Genomic DNA, 19,890 nt, shown 5'->3' with positions numbered 1-19,890 from the left:
CTGGCCGGCACTACAGAGCACCAAGCACCAGAAAAGCCAGGCACAAGAAAAGTTTCTTCCCCCAGGCAATCTATGTCATGAACAGTTAAATGTTCTCCCCACTGTGCAATAATATCTGTGTGCAATATTACTTGACAATACTCTACCTCTTCTTATTCCATTCCCTGTTAATTATTCTATTCTATTCTGTTTGTATATAGCACACTTGTGCATACAAATTTGTCAATTTTGTTTTTGTTATACATATGTGTGTCTTATTTACATATATCTTTAGTTTTTATTTTACTGTGTACTGTTGTTGTCTCTGTGTACTGAAAACTTCTTCTGTCACCAAAACAAATTCCTTGTGTGTGCAAACATACTTGGGAATAAAGCTCTTTCTGATTCTGATTAAAGGAAATATCCACAAACTTAACGGAAAATGTCATGGAAGAAAATTAAGAAAACTCTGAAAGAGAAAAATCGTACAAATGCTTATGCAACAAGGTCAGCTGAAAAAAATATTGTGTCCATGCTTTTTTATTGCTAAAGTAGAAATAAAGTTGATTTATTTATTTATTTATTTTTTTTTTTACAATTAATCATTCTAAATAAATGCATTAAATCATGTCAAACTCCTCTACAACCAGCTCCAAAACACCTGCCTAAAAGTTTCTAGTAATCCTAAAGACCTTGATTAGTTGGTGTGTTTAGTTAGGGTTGGAACTAAAGTCTGCAGGACTGTGGTCCTCCAGGAACTGCGTTAAATTGACAGCCCTAATGCAAAATAACTTACTTCTAGTTTATTTTTTAGATATGAGTGGACGCCCTGGCATCCACTGAGCTAGAGCGAGACAGGTAGCGACTGATTGTTCGACCATCTTCTCCAATAGCATTCTCAATCTTTGATAAGATGGAGCTCCTGAACTTCTTCCTGAAGTCATTGCCCATGAAGACGTACAAAACAGGGTTTAGGAAGCTGTTAGCGGCAGCAACAGTGGTGCCAATGGTCAGTCCGTGAGTAATGACCTCATTGCTGAAGGTTTTGTTTTGTTCGATTAGCACAAATGTGTGGTACGGCAGCCAGCACACGAAGAAGGTCAGAATGAGAGCCGTCATGATCTTAAAGGGTTTGTTGGACTTTGCCATTTGGGTGGCTCTCAGTCTGAGGATGATGACAGTATAACAAACGATGATGAGGATGAAAGGGATCACAAATCCAAAAACAAAGCGGCTCATTGCAATGATTCTGTGGCTGTACTGGCTGGACGTGTAGTTGTTCATGCATCGGTTTGTGCCCAGGTAATTCTGGACATCACGGAATACAATAGATGGGATACTTAAAGCTGCAGAGATGATCCATGCGAGTACAATTAACACGGATGCTTTTCCGATAGTGCGGTGATTCTGTGCCCAAACAGGAAACATGACGGCGATGCAGCGATCCATGCTGATGATGACGAGGAGGAAGATGCTGCTGAACATGTTGAGGAACATGACAAAGGACGTGAACTTGCACATGAAGAGGCCGAAGATCCAGTCCGAGGTGACACTATAGGCGATGTTAAAAGGCAAACAGGCACAGAATATGAAGTCAGACAGAGCCAGGCTCAGGTACCAGGTAGTATTGACTGTCTTCTTCATGCCAAACCCTGCAATCCAGATGACCACCGCATTTCCTCCAAGGCCCAGCAAACAGATGATCAAATTGATCACCAGCAACAACAGGCAAAGAACCTGAGTGAAACATATGTTGTGGACTGGTGTGTGGAAAGAAACTTCTTCATGAGTTATATTACTGGAGTTATCATAATCAATGTAATTTCCATATTCACTATTTGAATCATAGTTAAATAGGAAATCTGTTGAATCCATTGTAATTTACGTTGATTCCCTGTAAGCAGACAACAAAAGGATCTTTTGTTAGTTAAATAGTTCAAGTATTACACTGTAAAAAGTAATACATTATATCTACATAAACTTTTGACAGATGTCAAAGATGAATTAAGAACTATTTTTTATTGCCAACACTGAAGACACCTGAGATAACAAGCAGAATCACAGAAGGAAAGAGAAACACAAGAATTAACAGAGGTTTAGATGTTGATCTTGATTTTATTGAAAATGTTTGGTTACTATTATGGTGATCAGTGTTTCATTTAGTTGGACAGTTTGACTCTTTGCTTTATATGTCAGTTTGTGTTTTTTAATGGTGTTTGTTAATTTTACACATTTTAAATGGTTGACTTTTAATTAATTAATTTGATTAATTCTAACGCAATTCTTATATGGTGAATTTAATGAATAATATTGCTTGTAATCTGTTGCTACAATTTTATTGATTAGATACAACATATTACTTTTTACAGTGTAAAATCAGTAATATCACAGTCACTGTTACCAAATTATTTCTGCTCAGCAATGTCATTTCAACCTTAAAGTTGAATGTAATTTCATAATAATTCATTACTTATATAGTTCATGTCAGATTTGCAACAAAAGTAAAATAAAACTTTTTTGAAAAGTTAGTCATAGTAAATAAAACTATTCAATATTATTTAAAATAAATATAATAATAATTCAAGTAAATGTTCACAAGACATAAATAATTAGCAGTCTCTCACCTTAGCAAAAAAGCAGTGCCTCCAGCATTACTCTACCAATAACCATTTGACATCTGACAACTCACTTTTGCATTTATAAAGGACTTGTGTCTTGTGTCCTTCTCTTGGGCAATATTGTGCATGACTGCACATGCTATACTTCCACAAAACACTTCCAAAACTGTTTTTGTTTTCCTCATCAACAAGATCCCCTACTTTCACTTCACATTTTGTTCTTCTAGATTTGGAGAAATTCATGACAAACTCAAAGTTTTGGCCATCTATGGTGATTTGATATAATTCAATTATCCGTATCAATAAAAATAATTAAGTGATCATTTAAAATCATTTCCCTATAGAGAAATTCCAGGTGTTTTGCTTTTATTTCTCTAATCAAACTTTTTTTTGAGTATTGTTTAATAGGCAGCTATTTTATATGGTTTTCTTACATTCAGTATCACTTATTTTAGAAAAACTAAAGTTTAACTATCCCCTTAAATTTTACTAAAAGCTAGTTCCTCAGTGTCATCATTCCCCAGGAAGTGACATCATTTTGGTGCAACAGCACTTATCAGTATCAGTAATGGATTTAATGAATTCTGTGATGGTTTTTGTGTCTCATTTATTCCACCATATACAATTATCATAAAATTATAGAAACATATCACACATATCCTCCTGACTACCAGCTATGAAGTTTTGTCCTCTGTAGAGGACATTATATTTTAGTGAATTTCTCTGACATGTCACAGTCTGGATATCCTGTAAAGAGCACATTCAGGGCTTTTCAGAGATACCAAATGTTCAGAGGTTTCACCATGACCATTCCCTCTCCTTGGTCTTTAAAAATGGCTGACATTAATTTGGTGATCAAATTTAACACCCTTAAATATGATAACGTTTTGTTATTATCACTTACATCTGACTAATTTTCAAATTGTTTGTCATAAATCAACATCTCAGGAAAATGTTATGGGGTTTCAAATCAAAATGACTTTCTGTTACAAAACAGGACATCGTCCACTGTAGAGGACAACATGACTTAAATAGTGTTTATCAGGCATTTTGGGAGACACATCAAGTGAATAGGGAAAGAAATTATGTATTAATATTCCTATGAAATATTAGATATTATTATGAAAATCTTACCAATTATTGCTCCCATTACACTTCTTTTTTCATTACATGTTGCTCTAAGAACACATTAATATGTAAATTACATACAGCATGTAGATACATTGTATATAATGGGGAAAAAACATGTATGGCCATTTTACACCTAAAGCAAAATGGTATATCAAATTATTCTGTTATATCTTTCATAACATAACTTTGAGAATTGTCTTAATACAAAGTTTGGTATAAAAAAAAAATTGAAACCTAAAAATTGATTGGTGATTAAAAAAAAAAAAATCCCATTGTTTTTGCCTTTTTATGTCTATTCGTGTCTTATTTTATTTATTTTTTTAAACTGAGTCCTGGTGTCCACTAAAGAGGACATAGCATTTTCCTGGTAGTCAGGAGGATATAAAAATTTCAAGAGATGGTTAAAATGGTCAAAGATAACTGATAACACCATCATGAATATTATGGAGGACAAACCTGCAAAAACAATAATAAAAACAATAAAAATTAATAATGTGGAACAACCTCTAAGTAGGGTTTCCATAGACCTGGCAAATTATTTTGTCTGAGATTGATACCAGTTATCTAAAAAGACATGGATAAATAAACAAACATTTTCTTAGAAAAACTAAAATCTAAATGTTTATTCTACTGAAATCTTACTGATATGTCACTTGCATAATAATTTGGAACGCAGTGTATATATTTATTTATTTATTATGAATACACCTGTTAGGTGCTTTCTTCAGTTACCAGTTTAGGTAACCATATCTTTCTGCCAGCAGCAGATGTCATCAGGTGGTACCCAACCTTCCTTGAGTGTTTCGTCCCTTAACCACAACACTCTCCAGTTGGTGGGTCGACAGTGGTGGCCAAATCACTGCCCATCTGCTCCTGGCTTCTAGCTCGTTCAGCCTCCTGTCCCATCCTATGAGTCGCATGCTTCTTGCTCCTCTCATCCATGCCTAAAGCTGACAGCAACCGCCATGCTGATTTGGCAGGAAAGCCTCTACAACCTATTTGCACAGGGAACAGCTATGCCTGCCACCCCTTGTTTTTGCACTCTTGGATTAACGGCTGATATTTCAAGGCTTTTCTCTTGTGTGCCTCCTCACAGCCCTCCTGCCATGGCACGGTCAGCTCAACTAGGATGATTTTACTATCTTTGTCTGAGCACAGAATGATATCCGGGCGAAGAGCTGTGTGGACCACTTCTGGGAACTGCAGCCTCTTTCCGACATCAACTCATTTCCCAAGAGTTCTTGGCCTGTAGCAGATTGGGTTTTTCTGACGCATTAGTTGCAAAGGGCCTAGATCCCTCCTTGATGAAGGTGATAGTTTTCCCCTCACCTGTGCCACTTGCCTCTTCTTGTACCTCTCTCACTCTATTGTGTCAGCGAGGGACAAGAGTACCTTGTTGTGGTGCCACCTATAGTGTCCTTGGGTTAAAGACGTTTTGCACCCTGACAGTATATGTGGCAGTGTCCCCATTTGACCGCAGAGCTTGCAGTACGGGTTGTCCCTCAGCCCCCATGTGGGCAGATGAGATGGAGAAGGAAGGGTGTCATACACAGAGTGCAGCAGGAAGGAGATGCGGTATGGCTCCAATCTCCACAATTCTGCCCATGTGATCTTACGCTTAGGCAGATCCCATTTTGTCCATGCTCCCTGGGATGCTTGTTCCACTGCTCTGGACAAACGCCTCTGTTCCTCTTGTGCCCAGATTTCTGACTGGACCATTGTGCTTGCGTTCCCAAACTGTTGGAAATGTGTCGACCCCAGGCCTTGACGTCCTATGCAGGGGTTGCCTATGATGTCTCGCAACTTCAATGAGCTTTCTGCCTGTTCGATGTCTGTGTTGACTGCCCATTTATAGCCAGATCTTGTTGTAATGCCTGCTTGCCTAACCCGGACGTCTTTGGAATCCCTCAGACTTAGGGCGACTCTGCATTTTTCCACCTTAAATTCCTCCACAACAGATGACAGATGGAGCTGCAGCTGTCCTGAACAGATGTATAGGCCCACCGAAGAGAAGCTCCGCAGATGCTTGTTGGTTTTCCTCTCAATGCCTTCTACAACTGATGTGGGGAATTCATAGACTGTGAGGAGCCAAAATAAGCCTGGACAGAAGGCTGTGCTGGATCAGCCAGGTTTTAAATTTTCCAGGGAGTCCTGATCTGTCAATCTTCTTCAACCATTCATCAGTTTGCTTCACAGCGTCTGCAACACTGGCACCATCTTTCAGAGATGCATCAAACTACTTACCCAAGCACTTTATAGGGCTATCCTCGATGGATGGAATGACTTCTCCCTGGATTTGGAGGCCAAACTTACTTGTGACTCTACCTTTCCTTATCACCAACCTTCTGGACTAACTGGCCTTAAATGACAACCTTGCCCAAGTGGCTACGTTATACAGGGTTTCCAATACCCATCTCGCTTGGACATGTATCACAGATGTTATTGTTAGGTCGTCCATGAAACACCGCATCACTGGCTGCATGATGCCTGATTCCAGGATGGGGCCACGGGTTACACCTTCCGCTGCTGTTATTAGAAGTTTCATACCCATACTAAAGAGAATAGGGGAGATGGTACAACCCATTGGAATTCCCTTCTGGAGATCCTGCCACTTGGTTGTCCACTGGGCTGATGTGAACCTCAGTTTAATCCCTCCTAGATAACTGGTGATCATTTCTTGAATAGCAATTGGAATGTGGTGGTCGAGTCCGAGCTTGATGAGATTGTGTGGGATAGATCCATAAGCGTTTGCTAGATCTAACCATACCACTGTTAGATCGCCTTTCTTCTGTTTGGCCTCTCTAATCAACTGGATATTTATTTATTTATTTATTTATGCAGGAATATGTGGATTTATATATTTATTTATGTATTTATTTGCACATTTATTTAGGTATTTATTTATTTATTTATTTATTGTTTTTGCAGGTTTCATCCTCCATAAAATAAGAGCGTTTATCTGTCAATCAATTGTCCCACAACAACAACAAACACATTTAAAAAGCTACTATCAAGGTACTATCCTTTGCGGAAGTCTTTCTCGTCGAGAAATGTTAAATGCATGCTTTACTTTTGCAGTTTATATAAACTTTACATCTCACATATTTCATCGGGAAATCTTATGTTATTAATATTTATTATGAATTTTTTAATTAACCAAACTTTAACAATATGAGTGCAGATCCCTCAAGCTCAGCTGATTACACTTTAAAGTGATGCTCAAGTGATCAAGAACGTTTCAATATACAAAATAACATTTCTTTCGATTTTTCTTCCGTCCTCGTTTTCTTTCCTTGCTTCCTCCCCTCACATCCTATGGGGGTGGAGCTGAGACGCGAGGAAAGGAAACGAGGATGCACAAATAAGAAATGTGAAGCAACCAATATAGTCTTAAAGGGTCTTTGTTGGAGATGAAAAAAAGTTCTGCTGTGTTTCTGCGATCTGATAAGGCAGCAGACTCTGCATGCGACATGCATGCTGCATGTGTGGATGCAGTCAGTTTTGACCGCAAAAGATGAGGTAGGTTTGATTGGATGTTATGTATTTACAGCATTATGCATGCTAGAAATACATGCTCAATTTAATGTTGGCAGGGTAGAATTATATGAATGTCAAAATTCAGTATTTTGTTTGCGTACCCCCTGTCACCTCACCCCCAGGAGTACGCGTACAATAGTAGGGAACCACTGATTTAAGTGAACTTAAAACTTCACATAAACATCTTCATATAAACCAAGGGTAGGCAAGTTCGGTCCTTCTGCCATTGCTGCCTTAAACAATCTGTAATCTGTATGGATCTTGCATGCGTTGTTTTTTTTGTCTTTTTTGTCTTCTGTCTATTGCTGTTATTATCAGAGTCTGTGAAAGCAAATGTCCCTTAGGGGACAATAAAGGTCTATCTATCTATCTATCTATCTATCTATCTAGAGAGCCGCTGTCCTGCTGAGTTTAGCTCCAACTCTAATCAAACACACCTGAACAAGCTAATCAAGCTCTTCAGGATTAATTAAGGCTATAGGCAGCTGAAGGTTTTTTTTCAGGGTTGGAGCTAAACTCTGCAGGACAGCAGCTCCCTAGGACCGAACTTGCCTACCCCTGGTTTAGGCTAATTCGCACCCTAAGCACAACCATACTATTCAATATTCATTATTCAGTTTTTTTTTTAAAGATATTCAGCTCACTTCAAGCAATCTCTTCCTCTGAATATGGTAAAGCAGGTCTGTGGAGCCATTACCTCAACCTTGCCATTACTTACCACAACCTTTGAGCTCAGATACTTTAAAAAAAAAACAATTACAATTTACAAAACAAAAACAATTTATACATTTCTTTTGGCCAAATGGTTATTAGAATAAAACACAAAATACAAAAAATGTAAATGATTTGACATACCTTAACAGCCTAAAAACACCATTAGTTTGCTCATTATGCAGATTCAACTTCATATATAGCATTCACCAAAAGGGAAGGACAAGTAGCTGAAATGACTTCACTGTAAAGTTCAGCCCACTTACAGGAAAGATTTTTGCTTACCACAGAGACAGATTAGTCAGACTATTTGCACCATTTATTGGCTATGATCTCACAGTTTGAAAGAAACCAACATCTGCGACATTCTGCGACACGATCACAAATTTAAACCCAGAAGAAAAAATAACCCCCCAAAAAGCTCAACATGTAAAGGTGTTTTTGTTTAGGGTTGGTGCAGGAAATTCTGCAGGAGTGGATCTCGAGGGCCAGAGATGTCCATCCCTGATCTAGATGGATGTCTCTTCACACCTGAGCACATGCTGAACAGCTTCCCAGCCAGCACAGCTATGTGGGGCCCAGATGGGTGTCACCTGGGCTGTCTAACTGGGGCCCAGCCAGTTTTGTCCACAGTTTCCATGGAGACCCCACATGGGTTAGCCCAGATGAAATGAACACTGCTCAGTGTGCACACTACAAGCTATTAATGTAACAGAAACATGCTGGAGTTAATGAGATAATAAGGTGATAATGAGCAGAATCACCGAAGGACAGAGGAACAACAAGAACTACAACTTCAGCCACAGCCTTCGATGAAATCAATTGAAGATAAAAGACATTAAATCTTTCAAGATCTGATTAAAAATCTCCACAAACAGCATTACCAGCTTCACTTATTACTAACCAGATTGACTTGATTTCTGACATACATCTACAAAAGTTGTTATTGTGAATTACCAGAGGTTTAGTTGATTTGTTGAAAATAAGTTTGGTTTGATGTCACCATGATCGAGGTCAGTGCTTACTTCAGTTAGGCAGTTTTACTCTTGTCTGTTATAATGTTGGTTTTTCTCTGGCTGCTTTAACTGTTATGGCAAAAAAACAACAAGTGATCATTTCTTTGATGATAAGAATGTAATCATCATCATTTAGTGGCTTAATTCACCGATCTAATGATTGAGCATTTTATGAACAAAATGTGATTAACTTTGTGCTGGATCTCTTCTAGAATTAGAATTGTAGTTCTTGTTGTTCCTCTGTCCTTTGGTGATTCTGCTCATTATTTCCTTATTATCTCATTAACTCCAGCATGTTTCTGTGTTACATTTAACAGCCTGTAGTATGCACACTGAGCAGTGTTCATTTCATATGGGCTAACCCATGTGGGGCCTACATGGAAACTGTGGACAAAACTGGCTGGGCCCCAGTTAGACAGCCCAGGTGACACCCATCTGGGCCCCACATAGCTGTGCTGGCTGGGTACTTATTAGAATTTTATGACTCTGATCTTGAAAAAGATTAATGTTACCATTTAAATTCAGTTTTGTTTTATATATTATTTATATTTAATAATGTATTTAATATTTATATTATTATTTGCTTTAATGCTTTCCTAATGCACAACCCCCCCCCCAAGAAAACAATTTGGCTTGCCATGTTACTCTTAAAGTACAAATTCAACTTTGTCTTCCATACAAACCACAAGCATTAACCACAAGCTATAAATAACAGTTCAGCCTTGACAGGAAATTTTATGCTCTCTGCAGACCACATTCATGGTTTAGTTGCACCAGTCAGAATGTACTTTTTGCAGTTACTTTACTCATATATGATCAGTCAACATATGCATACAGTTGCAAGAAAAAGTTTGTGAACCATGCACAATCTGTGAAAATTTGAAAAAAATTAACAAAATAAGAGATCATACAAAATGCATGTTATTTTTTACTTGTAATAGTAGATAATCCAAGGCACTCGAATCAAGTGAAAAGTAATGTTAAAAAGCCTTTATTTCATCTTGGCTGTTACTTAAAAACAGGTGATACACACAAGCTGCACACCTACGCGTTGCGGCTATTGCCTTCGGCAAGGTGTGAGATCACCCTCTTACTTTTTGATGTCTCTGCTGTGCAAGTTATGCAGGAGCTCAAAATATTTTGAAAAACAGCCAAATTCCAACAGTAACAAACCATTTTTCATTAAAACAGTAATATACTGTAGAAAACACTGCATTCTGGGTAATATTTGTTATCTTCAAGAAAATAGCCTACAGGAATATACAATGCTCAAAATCAACACTCAGAGGCTGTGTTCTAAATCACACCCTATACCCTCATTCACTATTCCCTACATTAGTTCACTAATATAGTCCACTTGACACAGTGAGCGAATGAAAAAAGGTGAGTGAATTCAGAAACTTTATGAACACCTGATAAGCAAAATCACTGAAGGACAGAGAAACAAGACCAGAAAAATGACACGAGCAGAAACACATAGGGCCCTATTTTAACGATCTAAACGCAAAGTTTAAAGCGCACGGCGCAGGTGCACTCAGGGCGTGTCCAAATCCACTTTTGCTATTTTAACGACGGAAAAACGGTCCGTGCGCCAGGGCGCATTTTTAAAATGGGTTGTCCCTATTCTCTTAATGAGTAATGGGCGTAACATTCAATAAACCAATCAGAGTGTCATCTCCCATTCCCTTTAAGAGCGAGATGCGCTTGCGCCATGGCGGATTGCTATTTACATGGCGTACACGCGATGAGTCAGTTGATATATATGTGTGTGTATTGGCACGATTGTTCAATTAATTAGCCAATTTCGTTCATCATTATAAGTAGTAATAGGCTGAATTGAAAATAGGTAGCCTAATTCTAATACACGCAATGACTATTCATAATTACATTTTTATATTTATGTAGCCTACACAATAATATTCTTTTACACTGTAATCCTTTTGTTTTTAATATTTGGCATGTTTGTGTGATGCGCATCCCTGTGTGTAATAAACAAAGTCAACGCGCACTGTGGACGCGCCCAGAGGCGCAGTTTCTACCAACGCGCTCTAACAAAAAAATATTGCGCCATTGACTTTAGACTTTAGACCAGGTTTGAGTTGGTCTATGGCGCAGTCTATTTTCAGCTCCTTAAAATAGCAATGCGCCGGCAATGCGCCTGAACACACCTCTTTTTTAGACCAGCACGCCCATGGGCGCACTAACTGGCGCAAATGCATTTACTAATTTAAGGACGTGGCGCTGAACGGGAAAACGCGAACGGCGCCGGACACAAACTAGCAAACACACTTGCGCTGCGCCTTGCGTCGCATTGCGCCGGGTGTATTATAGGGCCCATAAACTACAACTGACTTCAGTGTCAAACCAGTTTGATATTATTTTTTTCATACATGTACAGAAGTTCTTGTTGAGAATTAACAGATATGGATGTTGATGTTTAATTGAAAATAAACATTTATTGAAGTTTGCAGTCACCATCGTGGTGACAAGTGTCTGCTTTAGTTGGGCTCTTGACTCTTTTACATTAGCTTTCTCTGGCTGCTGCAACTGAGTGTTTATAAAGCACATTTGTTACGGCAGGAAAAGTCCAACATAAAGTTGATCAGGTGTTTGGCTGTTGTGAAGATTCTGTAGTCATCTTGGACTTGTTTTATTCACTGATCTATTTTTGTGTCTAGTATTTAATTTAATGGGTATTTTGTCTTTTTTGATTGTACTATATCTGCAATTCAACAGCAAACAAGCAACGTTTCAGTAATCCATTATTTAGGAGAATATAAAAGTCCTTATAATGCATAAAATATGTTGAGTTCCTGCATAACTTGCACAGCAGAGACATCAACAATCAGAATATGAATCTCAACAATGGTGACATCCAAAAGTTTAATGTTGCAAGGAATGCTGGATGCCAGCATAGTACAAAACTCCCTGCATGCACTGCAGAATGAATAAATTATGCAGATTTATTGCCACCATTGTTGAGATTGATGTGCTGATTTTTGATATCTGTGTGTGTCTAATTAATGCTGCAGCTGTTTTTAGTGCATGGCATTTAAAAATGAACTTTTTAGCTGATTGTTGTTGGAACTCTTGCTGTAGTTTCACAGTGGTAATAATGTAACAGTATGAGCTCAGTGAATCAAGAGACTATGTGACAATTATGTCTTCACCAACACATAACTACCAGCACTCAACAATTTTTTTTTTCTTTATATTTGTTTCTGCTGTAAATATATGAATAGTTTAAGCAGCCAGAGAAGAAAAAAATGATGCATTAAAAGGTCATGGGTAAAGAGCTCAACTAAAGCAAACGCTGATCTCCTCAATGGTAACATCTGTTGGAAATCTCAGAAGCATAGACCAAGAGACTTTGGGATATCTTTAAGCAGAAGTTACTCTTTATTGAGAAACATGCTGTGCGTCGCTGTAGTCATCCAAAATCTAACTAATGCAGTGTATACATGATGTTTTATAGGCATTCAGTGGGCAGTCCTTAAAGGTGTTGCCCTTACACAGCCTTAGAAGTGACCACTAAAACAAAAGCATCTAAAGCCAATACAGTAAATTACCCCCGACTGTGTAGATAATAGTACCCCAAAATGGTATAAACATAGCTGGTCACGAGAACTAAGACTATGTAAACATTCACACATAGTTTGACTTCCAGTAGGAAGATCAAAGCATTCAAATGCATAGGTGCTAATCCAATCAGTCTGACAGTATCGCCCATACCTTTACATTATCATAGAGACAAAAGCACAGCTGTATCTTGAGCTTGTCATGCCAAATGGTAAGGAAGTGCAAAAGGTTTATGTCACACACCCCTGAGCTGCCTGCCTTGATCTCCTTAGAATGTCATTATCTTTACCTTAACATGCTAAATACAATATACTTCACCTTAGTAATTCGTGTGAGGTGATGTCAGTATGTAGGATCAACAGATCTTAAACAGATTATTAAATTTGTAATCCCACACATCAAACCAAACATTTTCACCAAAATATCAACATCTAAACTTCTGTTAATTCTCAAAAAGATTTCTTTTGTAGAAATTAAGTTAATCTGGTCAGTAATAAGTGTAATAATGTGTAATGGCTGGAAGACAGTTGTAGTTCTGCTCGTAGTTGTAGTTTCTGCTCGTATTTATTCCGTTCTTGTTCCTCTTTTCAGTGGTTCTGCTTGTTAACAGCAGGTGTTCATCATTAATGCTCAATCATCACTTAAATATAAACTTAATTATCTCACTGCAACACAGCATCAATGTTACTTTTACTCTGTAGTGTGGACACTAGAGGATGTTCCTGTGGGGTTGAAAGGCTTAAAGGTGTAAGATAAAAAGACACACCCACAAAATGTAATCTAACAGTTACAAACTGTTAGTCAAAAAACAGTTATATACTGGCAACATTGTTGCCAGTGGTTTACTGTAAAATTGAGTTTTGCGGGTCACCACTGTGCTGAAGAGTAAAGCCTGTGCTTAGGTTCAGGAGAAGATCAAAAGACATTGGTGATATGCTGCATGTTGTTTTATTTAACAGATGGTGACTGTGTAGTTGCTGGTGCAGTGAAAATCTTTTTGTTTAAAATGTTTGTATTGAACTCTAAAAAAATAAGTTCATAGTAATGTGATAGATATACTCATATTATTAGCATGTAATCAAAAATTAGTTTGTAAATTTAAATGTCACTGACAATTTGAGACAGCTGGTTTCTGCAAATGAAATGAGGTAACACAAGTTTTAATTTAGTGCATGGTATCTTTACAGTAACATACTGTAGATTACAGTAAATAACTGTACAATCAACAGTAAATTACTGGCAACAGTGTTGCCAGTATTTTACTGTAAAAAAGCCCGGCAAGGTCTAACAGTGTATAAAACATTTTGTTTTCCATGCATGTTTAGAGCCTATGCATGGTGTCAGTTGCTCTCACTGCTTCTTGTATAGACCTCATTCATGTAATCTTATTAATCTACTCTTGTTTCATAATGTTTCATAAATGAAGCCCAATTTTCTCATTATTACGGTGGACCAGTGTATATTCTTTTTTGTATTCGAAAAAAAAAAAACATAATATATCCATTTGTATTATATTAATTACATCCATAAGTACATTTTGACATACAATGTTTATACATTGAAAATTTTATATGTAAAAGAAACAATGTATTGTGACAACACAGCAACAATATTTTGATACAGAATCAATATAAAAAACTTTTAAAAAAAAGTTGCTATAAGCCTTATTTAATAATAGCCTACAATAGGAAATATATATTGGTGGTTGTGCATCTTAAGCGGATGAATCACAGGACTTTAAGAATAAGATATTATCACGTTAAAACATGCAGACAAAAATGGTAAAAACATTTCTAGGAATGACAACAACAGCACTACAGTATACTATATGCACTCCTCCATCATTACGACTTTGCATTGCGGATCTATTTCAAAAATGTCAAAAAATAGATTTTCAACACAGTCCAAGTTTGAAGTCGACCGATTCGATTCTGGCTTTGGAATTTCAGAGTGATCATTGCATCATTTCAGATGCGATGAGTCCGAATTTATTCTTAATAAATGTACTAGAAGTGTCTTATCTATATATGTTTCCATCACGTTTTATGTGCATTTTATTTCGTTGAATAAAAAGTATCCCAGCGATTGTACGAGTTACATTTATTTTATCTTAAATGTGCAGACGTAGCCGTTTTTTATTATTTTATTATTTTTTTTTTTTTCAGAAAACCCATATGACTCATTTAAAATTCTGTAGGCCTATACTTAGGCTACATTAATGCATGCATAAGTTTAAAAAAAAACCACTTTAAAAATTACAGTTAACTACAAAAATCATCGCTAAGACACATATTTTGGTCCATTTATTCAGCTTCTTTTATGACTTTTAGGACATTTAACATAGATAGGCTATATAGCAAGCTATTGATAACATTATTTCTATAACTATTTCTGAACATATCTAGGCCTACACGGGTTCTGTCTCGCGCACAGACGCGCGTGCGAGCCTTTGAAACTATTTGGCTGCGGAAAGACGCGTTTGGCGTGTGCACTGCGCGCTATCTAGGGAACATTTGTTTTAAAGCACTCAATTCACTCTCGCACGGGCTGTTGTACAGTACACACACTGTCCGTGCCATCACAAAAATTTGTACTGCACGCGGACGTCCGCGAACCGTCCTGATGACGAAAATTACGCGATGCGGACAGTGCGCGGACGCCAGAAGTATACTTTGCCCGTAATAGCGCGGCCCTAATCCGCCCGGGCCCATATGCATATGCATACCCGGACGCTATGCCACTGAGACCAATAAGAGAATGGTCATGTCATGTAAGTAAGTGTATAGCCTACTTATGATGTTGTTCTTCAACAAATTAAGTTAAAGCAAAGTAGGAAATTGGAACATACAGGGCTAATTTCCAGAAGAATCTTGACATTTCAGAGTTTGGATAAAAGTTAAAAGAAACAGGCCACTTTTCAGTTTCAGTATACAACCTGTTTTTTTATAGACAGTCAGTACAGTTCACATTCCTTGCTTGTATGTGGTACACTATATTTTTCTACTTCTTCAAGATGCCTAAGGGCATCATTTCCCTCTCATCATTCTGATAACGATGATCTGGGTCATGCCCCATCCACTTCATTTTAAAACTGCGTCCCAGTAACAGATAGATGAGTGGGCTGGTAAAGAGGTGGGTTGTGGCCAGTACGGTAGCTGCTGGAAGTCCATATTTTGACATAACTGTACCCAGGCTGCCGCTTACAGTGGCTTGAAGCATAGTTAAGAAGATTTGAGGGCCCCAGCACACAAAGTACATAATCTTTAGAGCACAGATGATCTGTGCCTGCTTCTTGCATTGTATACAAGTTTTGCGAGATGATGCCACACAGCAGCTGAGAAACATTATCAAAGCTGGCACCAACAGCCCGAGGAGAAATCGCATGACAACGACAGCCTTCAGCCTTGCAATGCCGTCTTGAGTTGTTTTGGATTTGTCAAAGTCATAGTCATCAATGCACTGAAGATATCGAACCTCTCTGGAAAACAGCGAAGGACATGCCAAGACTGCTGCAATGGTCCAGGCGAATGAAATAAGAATGATGTTACAATTCATGCATTTTTTTGTGCATGCGCTCTTTAAAAAAACAGATTTGATGCTCCAGAGACTCAGCATGGTTGCCGTGAAGTACATACTGCCGTAGGTGATATAGGATGACAGCTTGCAACTTGCAGCGCCGTAATTCCATACAAAGTAATTGTAAGCATACAGGAGCTGAAACACAACAGATGTACAGGAGACTAAATGTGTTGCAGCCAGCGCCATAATCCAAATGGCAACCTCCTGAAAACGCTTGTATGTCCGGCAGCTGATGACAATGACAGTGAAGTTGAAGGTGACACCCAGGATGAGAACAATGCAATATGTACTGAAGTAGGTCATCCTGATCTCATGTTTGTACTGCTTACTGCTTGTATTGTCTGTGCTTTGAAGTTCCAGAATGATAGAATCGTAGTCTGTATCGTTCCCGTTAACGTGATCTGAAGACATCTTGTAAATCCTGAAACCAAATTAAATGGATTAGATCACTGTGAATAATATGCTGCTCTGGAAGGGATGGGTTCTGTTCAACCCGTTCGTTCTTAAAGGAATAGTGCAGACAAAAAGCTTTACAGAAGTGGTCACTCTGAATTGTTTTTATGGAAAAGAGCTGTGATGATTTTATTTTCATGTCCAATGGAAACATTAACATTATACAGGTTCATGGCTGAGCAATGACAGGATTTTTATTTTTGAGTGAACTGTCCCTTTAAGATGGAGTAAAAAACGTTTCTCTTTCCAAATGACACACCAATAAAAACATGGAATGGCTTCCTTTTCTATACTATCTTCAAGGATAAAATATCATCATATATTATAGAAATATCTTATGTTATAGTCAATGACACTGAAATCCTTATACTTTCATCAGTAATGAACACATTTAAATACTTTACATTATAACCAGTGAAATACATTAGATAGTAGGTCCAGCAAGACTGTAGTAATTAAAATATCACACAAAAATGCATAATTTAATATTATGAATGAAAGCATTTACTAAGCATCTCCACAAACAGAAAAAAATATTACCATCATTAGAGTACAAATACAGACATATCTGCAAAACAAGACTACATGCAATTTAAAAAAAAAATTAAAAATCTTAAAGCAAATCCTTTTTTTATATTTAACATATATATATATATATATATATATATAGTTTGAATTGTTTGATTTCTGCATACTTTCTGCAAAATATTCTTACCTTTGTCAGCAAAAGTGCAGAACGAAGAAAATCAGAAGACTGTGTCCATCTGGGAAGACTCTGAATATGAAAGTAAAAACACTGCACTGAATATTTAAGACAGCATAGTACACGTTTGTTTTCGTCATCTGCAATTTGAGCTGCAGGACATGGTTTTTGGACCATTTCCAAATATTTTCTCTTCCTGTTGGATCACTGTGGTTACACAACCACATGTGGAAAAAGAAGTTTCATTCATCTAATTGTAACCATATTTATGTCATTAGTAAGGATGTTAAAAGTTGACATCTAAGCTTGTGGTTCTAAGGTTAAAGAGAGAGACTTGCACTTGCATAACAAGTTGTTAAAGGTCCCGTTTTTCGTGTTTTTTTGAAGCTTTGATTGTGTTTATAGTGTGCAATATAACATGTGTTCATGTTTCGCGTGTAAAAAAACACAGTATTTTTCACATAATTTACTTATCTGTATACCGCTGTTTCCACTGTCATAAAAACGGGCTGATGACTTCCTTGTTCTATGAAGTCCCTCCTTCAGAAATACGTAACGAGTTCTGATTGTGCCAGCGGTTCCTGTGTTGTGATTCGACAGCAGCTCTTAGCGCATCTTGCCCGGAAAGGTCACGCCTCTTACCATAACGTGGAGATGCACGCGCTCAGTGTTATTGTAAACATGTCTTTAATTTTACCCTATCAATTTGAGCCGGAATCAGACCCGGTGATTGGACTGCGGGATGAAAATAACAGCGTTTCGACGACATGGTGACAAACACACTCTACAAACGCAACTCTTGTGTATTCCTGTGGGCGGAGGTTAGTCAAAAAACTGTTTTAGTGACGTCATTAAAGAAGGAAGTAGAGGGATGTAGTCCAAACTGACCGTTCGATGTAGGCGACTTCTGTTAAATAAAATATCTCCCTTGGCATTGAACTTTGAGCTTTAAAATTTTACAGATTTTATTTATACTCTAACAACAACATTACACACTAACTAAAGTTTGAAACATGGGATCACGAAGAACGGGACCTTTAACAGCAATAGCACCACAAGATTACATGTTGAAAATAAATTCTTTTTGTAAAACCTTTCTAGTAGCTTTCAAAGGTTCAAAGGTTATGCATTAAAAGCAACCTACCTTGATGGCTGAACTTTGTCTCATTCCAAAGTTCATGTGAGATCTGAGCTGACTGTATTGCGTAAGGGGTGGAAAAATATTTAGTTACATAAACTAATCTATGCAGGGTTCTTTAAATGGTGGCTGGCTAATTTTGGCCCACCTAACATTTATTACTATGGAAGTAAATTAATGCCAAATGTTTTTGAATAAAAAATAATAATAATGGTGGGAAAAAATTTGGGATGGGAGGATTTTTTTTTTTTTTTTCAAATCTTTTGCGTTCCCACGCAAAGATGTTTGCGTTCCCTCGCAAAACTTTTGCGTTCCCACGCAAAGTTTTAATCGTTCCCTTGCTGTGAGCTCGGACAAACACTTCATCTTTAATGTCCTGCTGGCTGGCAGTAGTGTTTCAGTTAGTAACATAATGCACACAAATAATGCGCGGCTCATAGAGTTTGAACTTGTTGGAGTCAAATATAACGAAATGCAGTCAGTGTTTATGTCAAGCAGTTCAGTAAAGTTGGCAATATATTCACAGATTTGAGCTTCCCAGATTAATATCTTGTGAGCTAAACGTTGTTAAAACACAAATGCAGCTACTTCCAATCATAGTTACCTAGACAACAAGCTACAACAACCCAATTTTCCTCAAATATGCTTTATAATAAATTGGTCTCTATGAGCAGGCGGCGGAGATACACGTCTGAAGGGACTGTCTGAAAAGTGCAAAACCCAAAACACTTTTGCTCATTTTATATTATGAAAAATACTCAGTAACTTCACTGTAACACACTGTACTGTCACCAAAGTTAGTTCATACATCACTGCTCTCCTGCTGGTTACCGGAGCTGATACGCAGCCACTCTAGTCAATGCTCGTGTTTACACCAGCTGCACCGCGGTGCGTTTCAGAAGCGTCCCAGAAGTGGCTCGCCGCGCCGCTTCGCTAAAGATAGGCGCCTCGCCTATTTTTGACGGACGCCGCGTCCAAGACGCGCAGCTCAAATACAAAATAAAGTCAAAATAATCACCCTGAGTAAACTCCCGCTCATATTTCATATCACTACGATGCCAGAAACTGACAACAAGAGATTCGAAGTTGAAAAACTTGAAATTTCTTTGTTTTTGTTGTCCATAACTGGAATTTTATGTGTATTAACTTCATCTGTATGGCTACAGCAAAATAAAGTATGGCATAGCAATAAACACAATAAAACCGGACAAAATATAACAATTTAGCAATTAAAAACATGAAAAAATCAACGAAAACAACGTTAGACAGGCAAATCTCGTGGTCTCGCGAATCCAGCCGCTTTGCTTCTGAAATGCTTCTGGTGTGAGTTGTCACCGCTCAGAAAACGGAACAAAACCTTGCCGGAGCCGCAATGAGCCGCACACGCGTGCAGTGTGGCTTAAACGAGGCTTAAGGCCGGGTTCACACCGCAAGCGGGCAGCAGAG

At 37.8% G+C, this 19,890-nt stretch overlaps 2 protein-coding genes across 2 annotated transcripts; both read right to left on the bottom strand.

Moving 5' to 3' along the window:
- Window positions 1–602: 602 nt before the first annotated feature.
- Window positions 603–2,742, bottom strand: cmklr1 (chemokine-like receptor 1). The gene is made up of 2 exons (XM_048187083.1): window positions 2,604–2,742; window positions 603–1,873 (listed from the first exon to the last, which is right to left on the bottom strand). The coding sequence occupies exon 2, from the start codon at window positions 1,852–1,854 to the stop codon at window positions 790–792; it is 1,065 nt and encodes a 354-aa protein (XP_048043040.1). The 5' UTR covers window positions 1,855–1,873; window positions 2,604–2,742; the 3' UTR covers window positions 603–789.
- A 10,758-nt stretch (window positions 2,743–13,500) lies between these two features.
- LOC125266447 (chemerin-like receptor 1) lies at window positions 13,501–18,469 on the bottom strand. The gene is made up of 3 exons (XM_048187082.1): window positions 18,451–18,469; window positions 17,319–17,378; window positions 13,501–16,571 (listed from the first exon to the last, which is right to left on the bottom strand). Exon 3 carries the CDS (start codon window positions 16,559–16,561, stop codon window positions 15,572–15,574), a length of 990 nt encoding a protein of 329 aa, XP_048043039.1. The 5' UTR covers window positions 16,562–16,571; window positions 17,319–17,378; window positions 18,451–18,469; the 3' UTR covers window positions 13,501–15,571.
- Between the last annotated feature and the right edge of the window lie 1,421 nt (window positions 18,470–19,890).

Source organism: Megalobrama amblycephala, linkage group LG4 (assembly GCF_018812025.1).
Source record: "Megalobrama amblycephala isolate DHTTF-2021 linkage group LG4, ASM1881202v1, whole genome shotgun sequence".
Taxonomy (NCBI): domain Eukaryota; kingdom Metazoa; phylum Chordata; class Actinopteri; order Cypriniformes; family Xenocyprididae; genus Megalobrama; species Megalobrama amblycephala.
The sequence above is the reverse complement of the archived record's forward strand: the minus strand, read 5'-3'. Positions and strand labels throughout refer to the sequence as shown.

Excerpts from the sequence above, each read along its gene's own strand:
- cmklr1 (XM_048187083.1), bottom strand. The coding sequence starts at position 1,854 with ATGGATTCAACAGATTTCCTATTTAACTATGATTCAAATAGTGAATAT.
- LOC125266447 (XM_048187082.1), bottom strand. The coding sequence starts at position 16,561 with ATGTCTTCAGATCACGTTAACGGGAACGATACAGACTACGATTCTATC.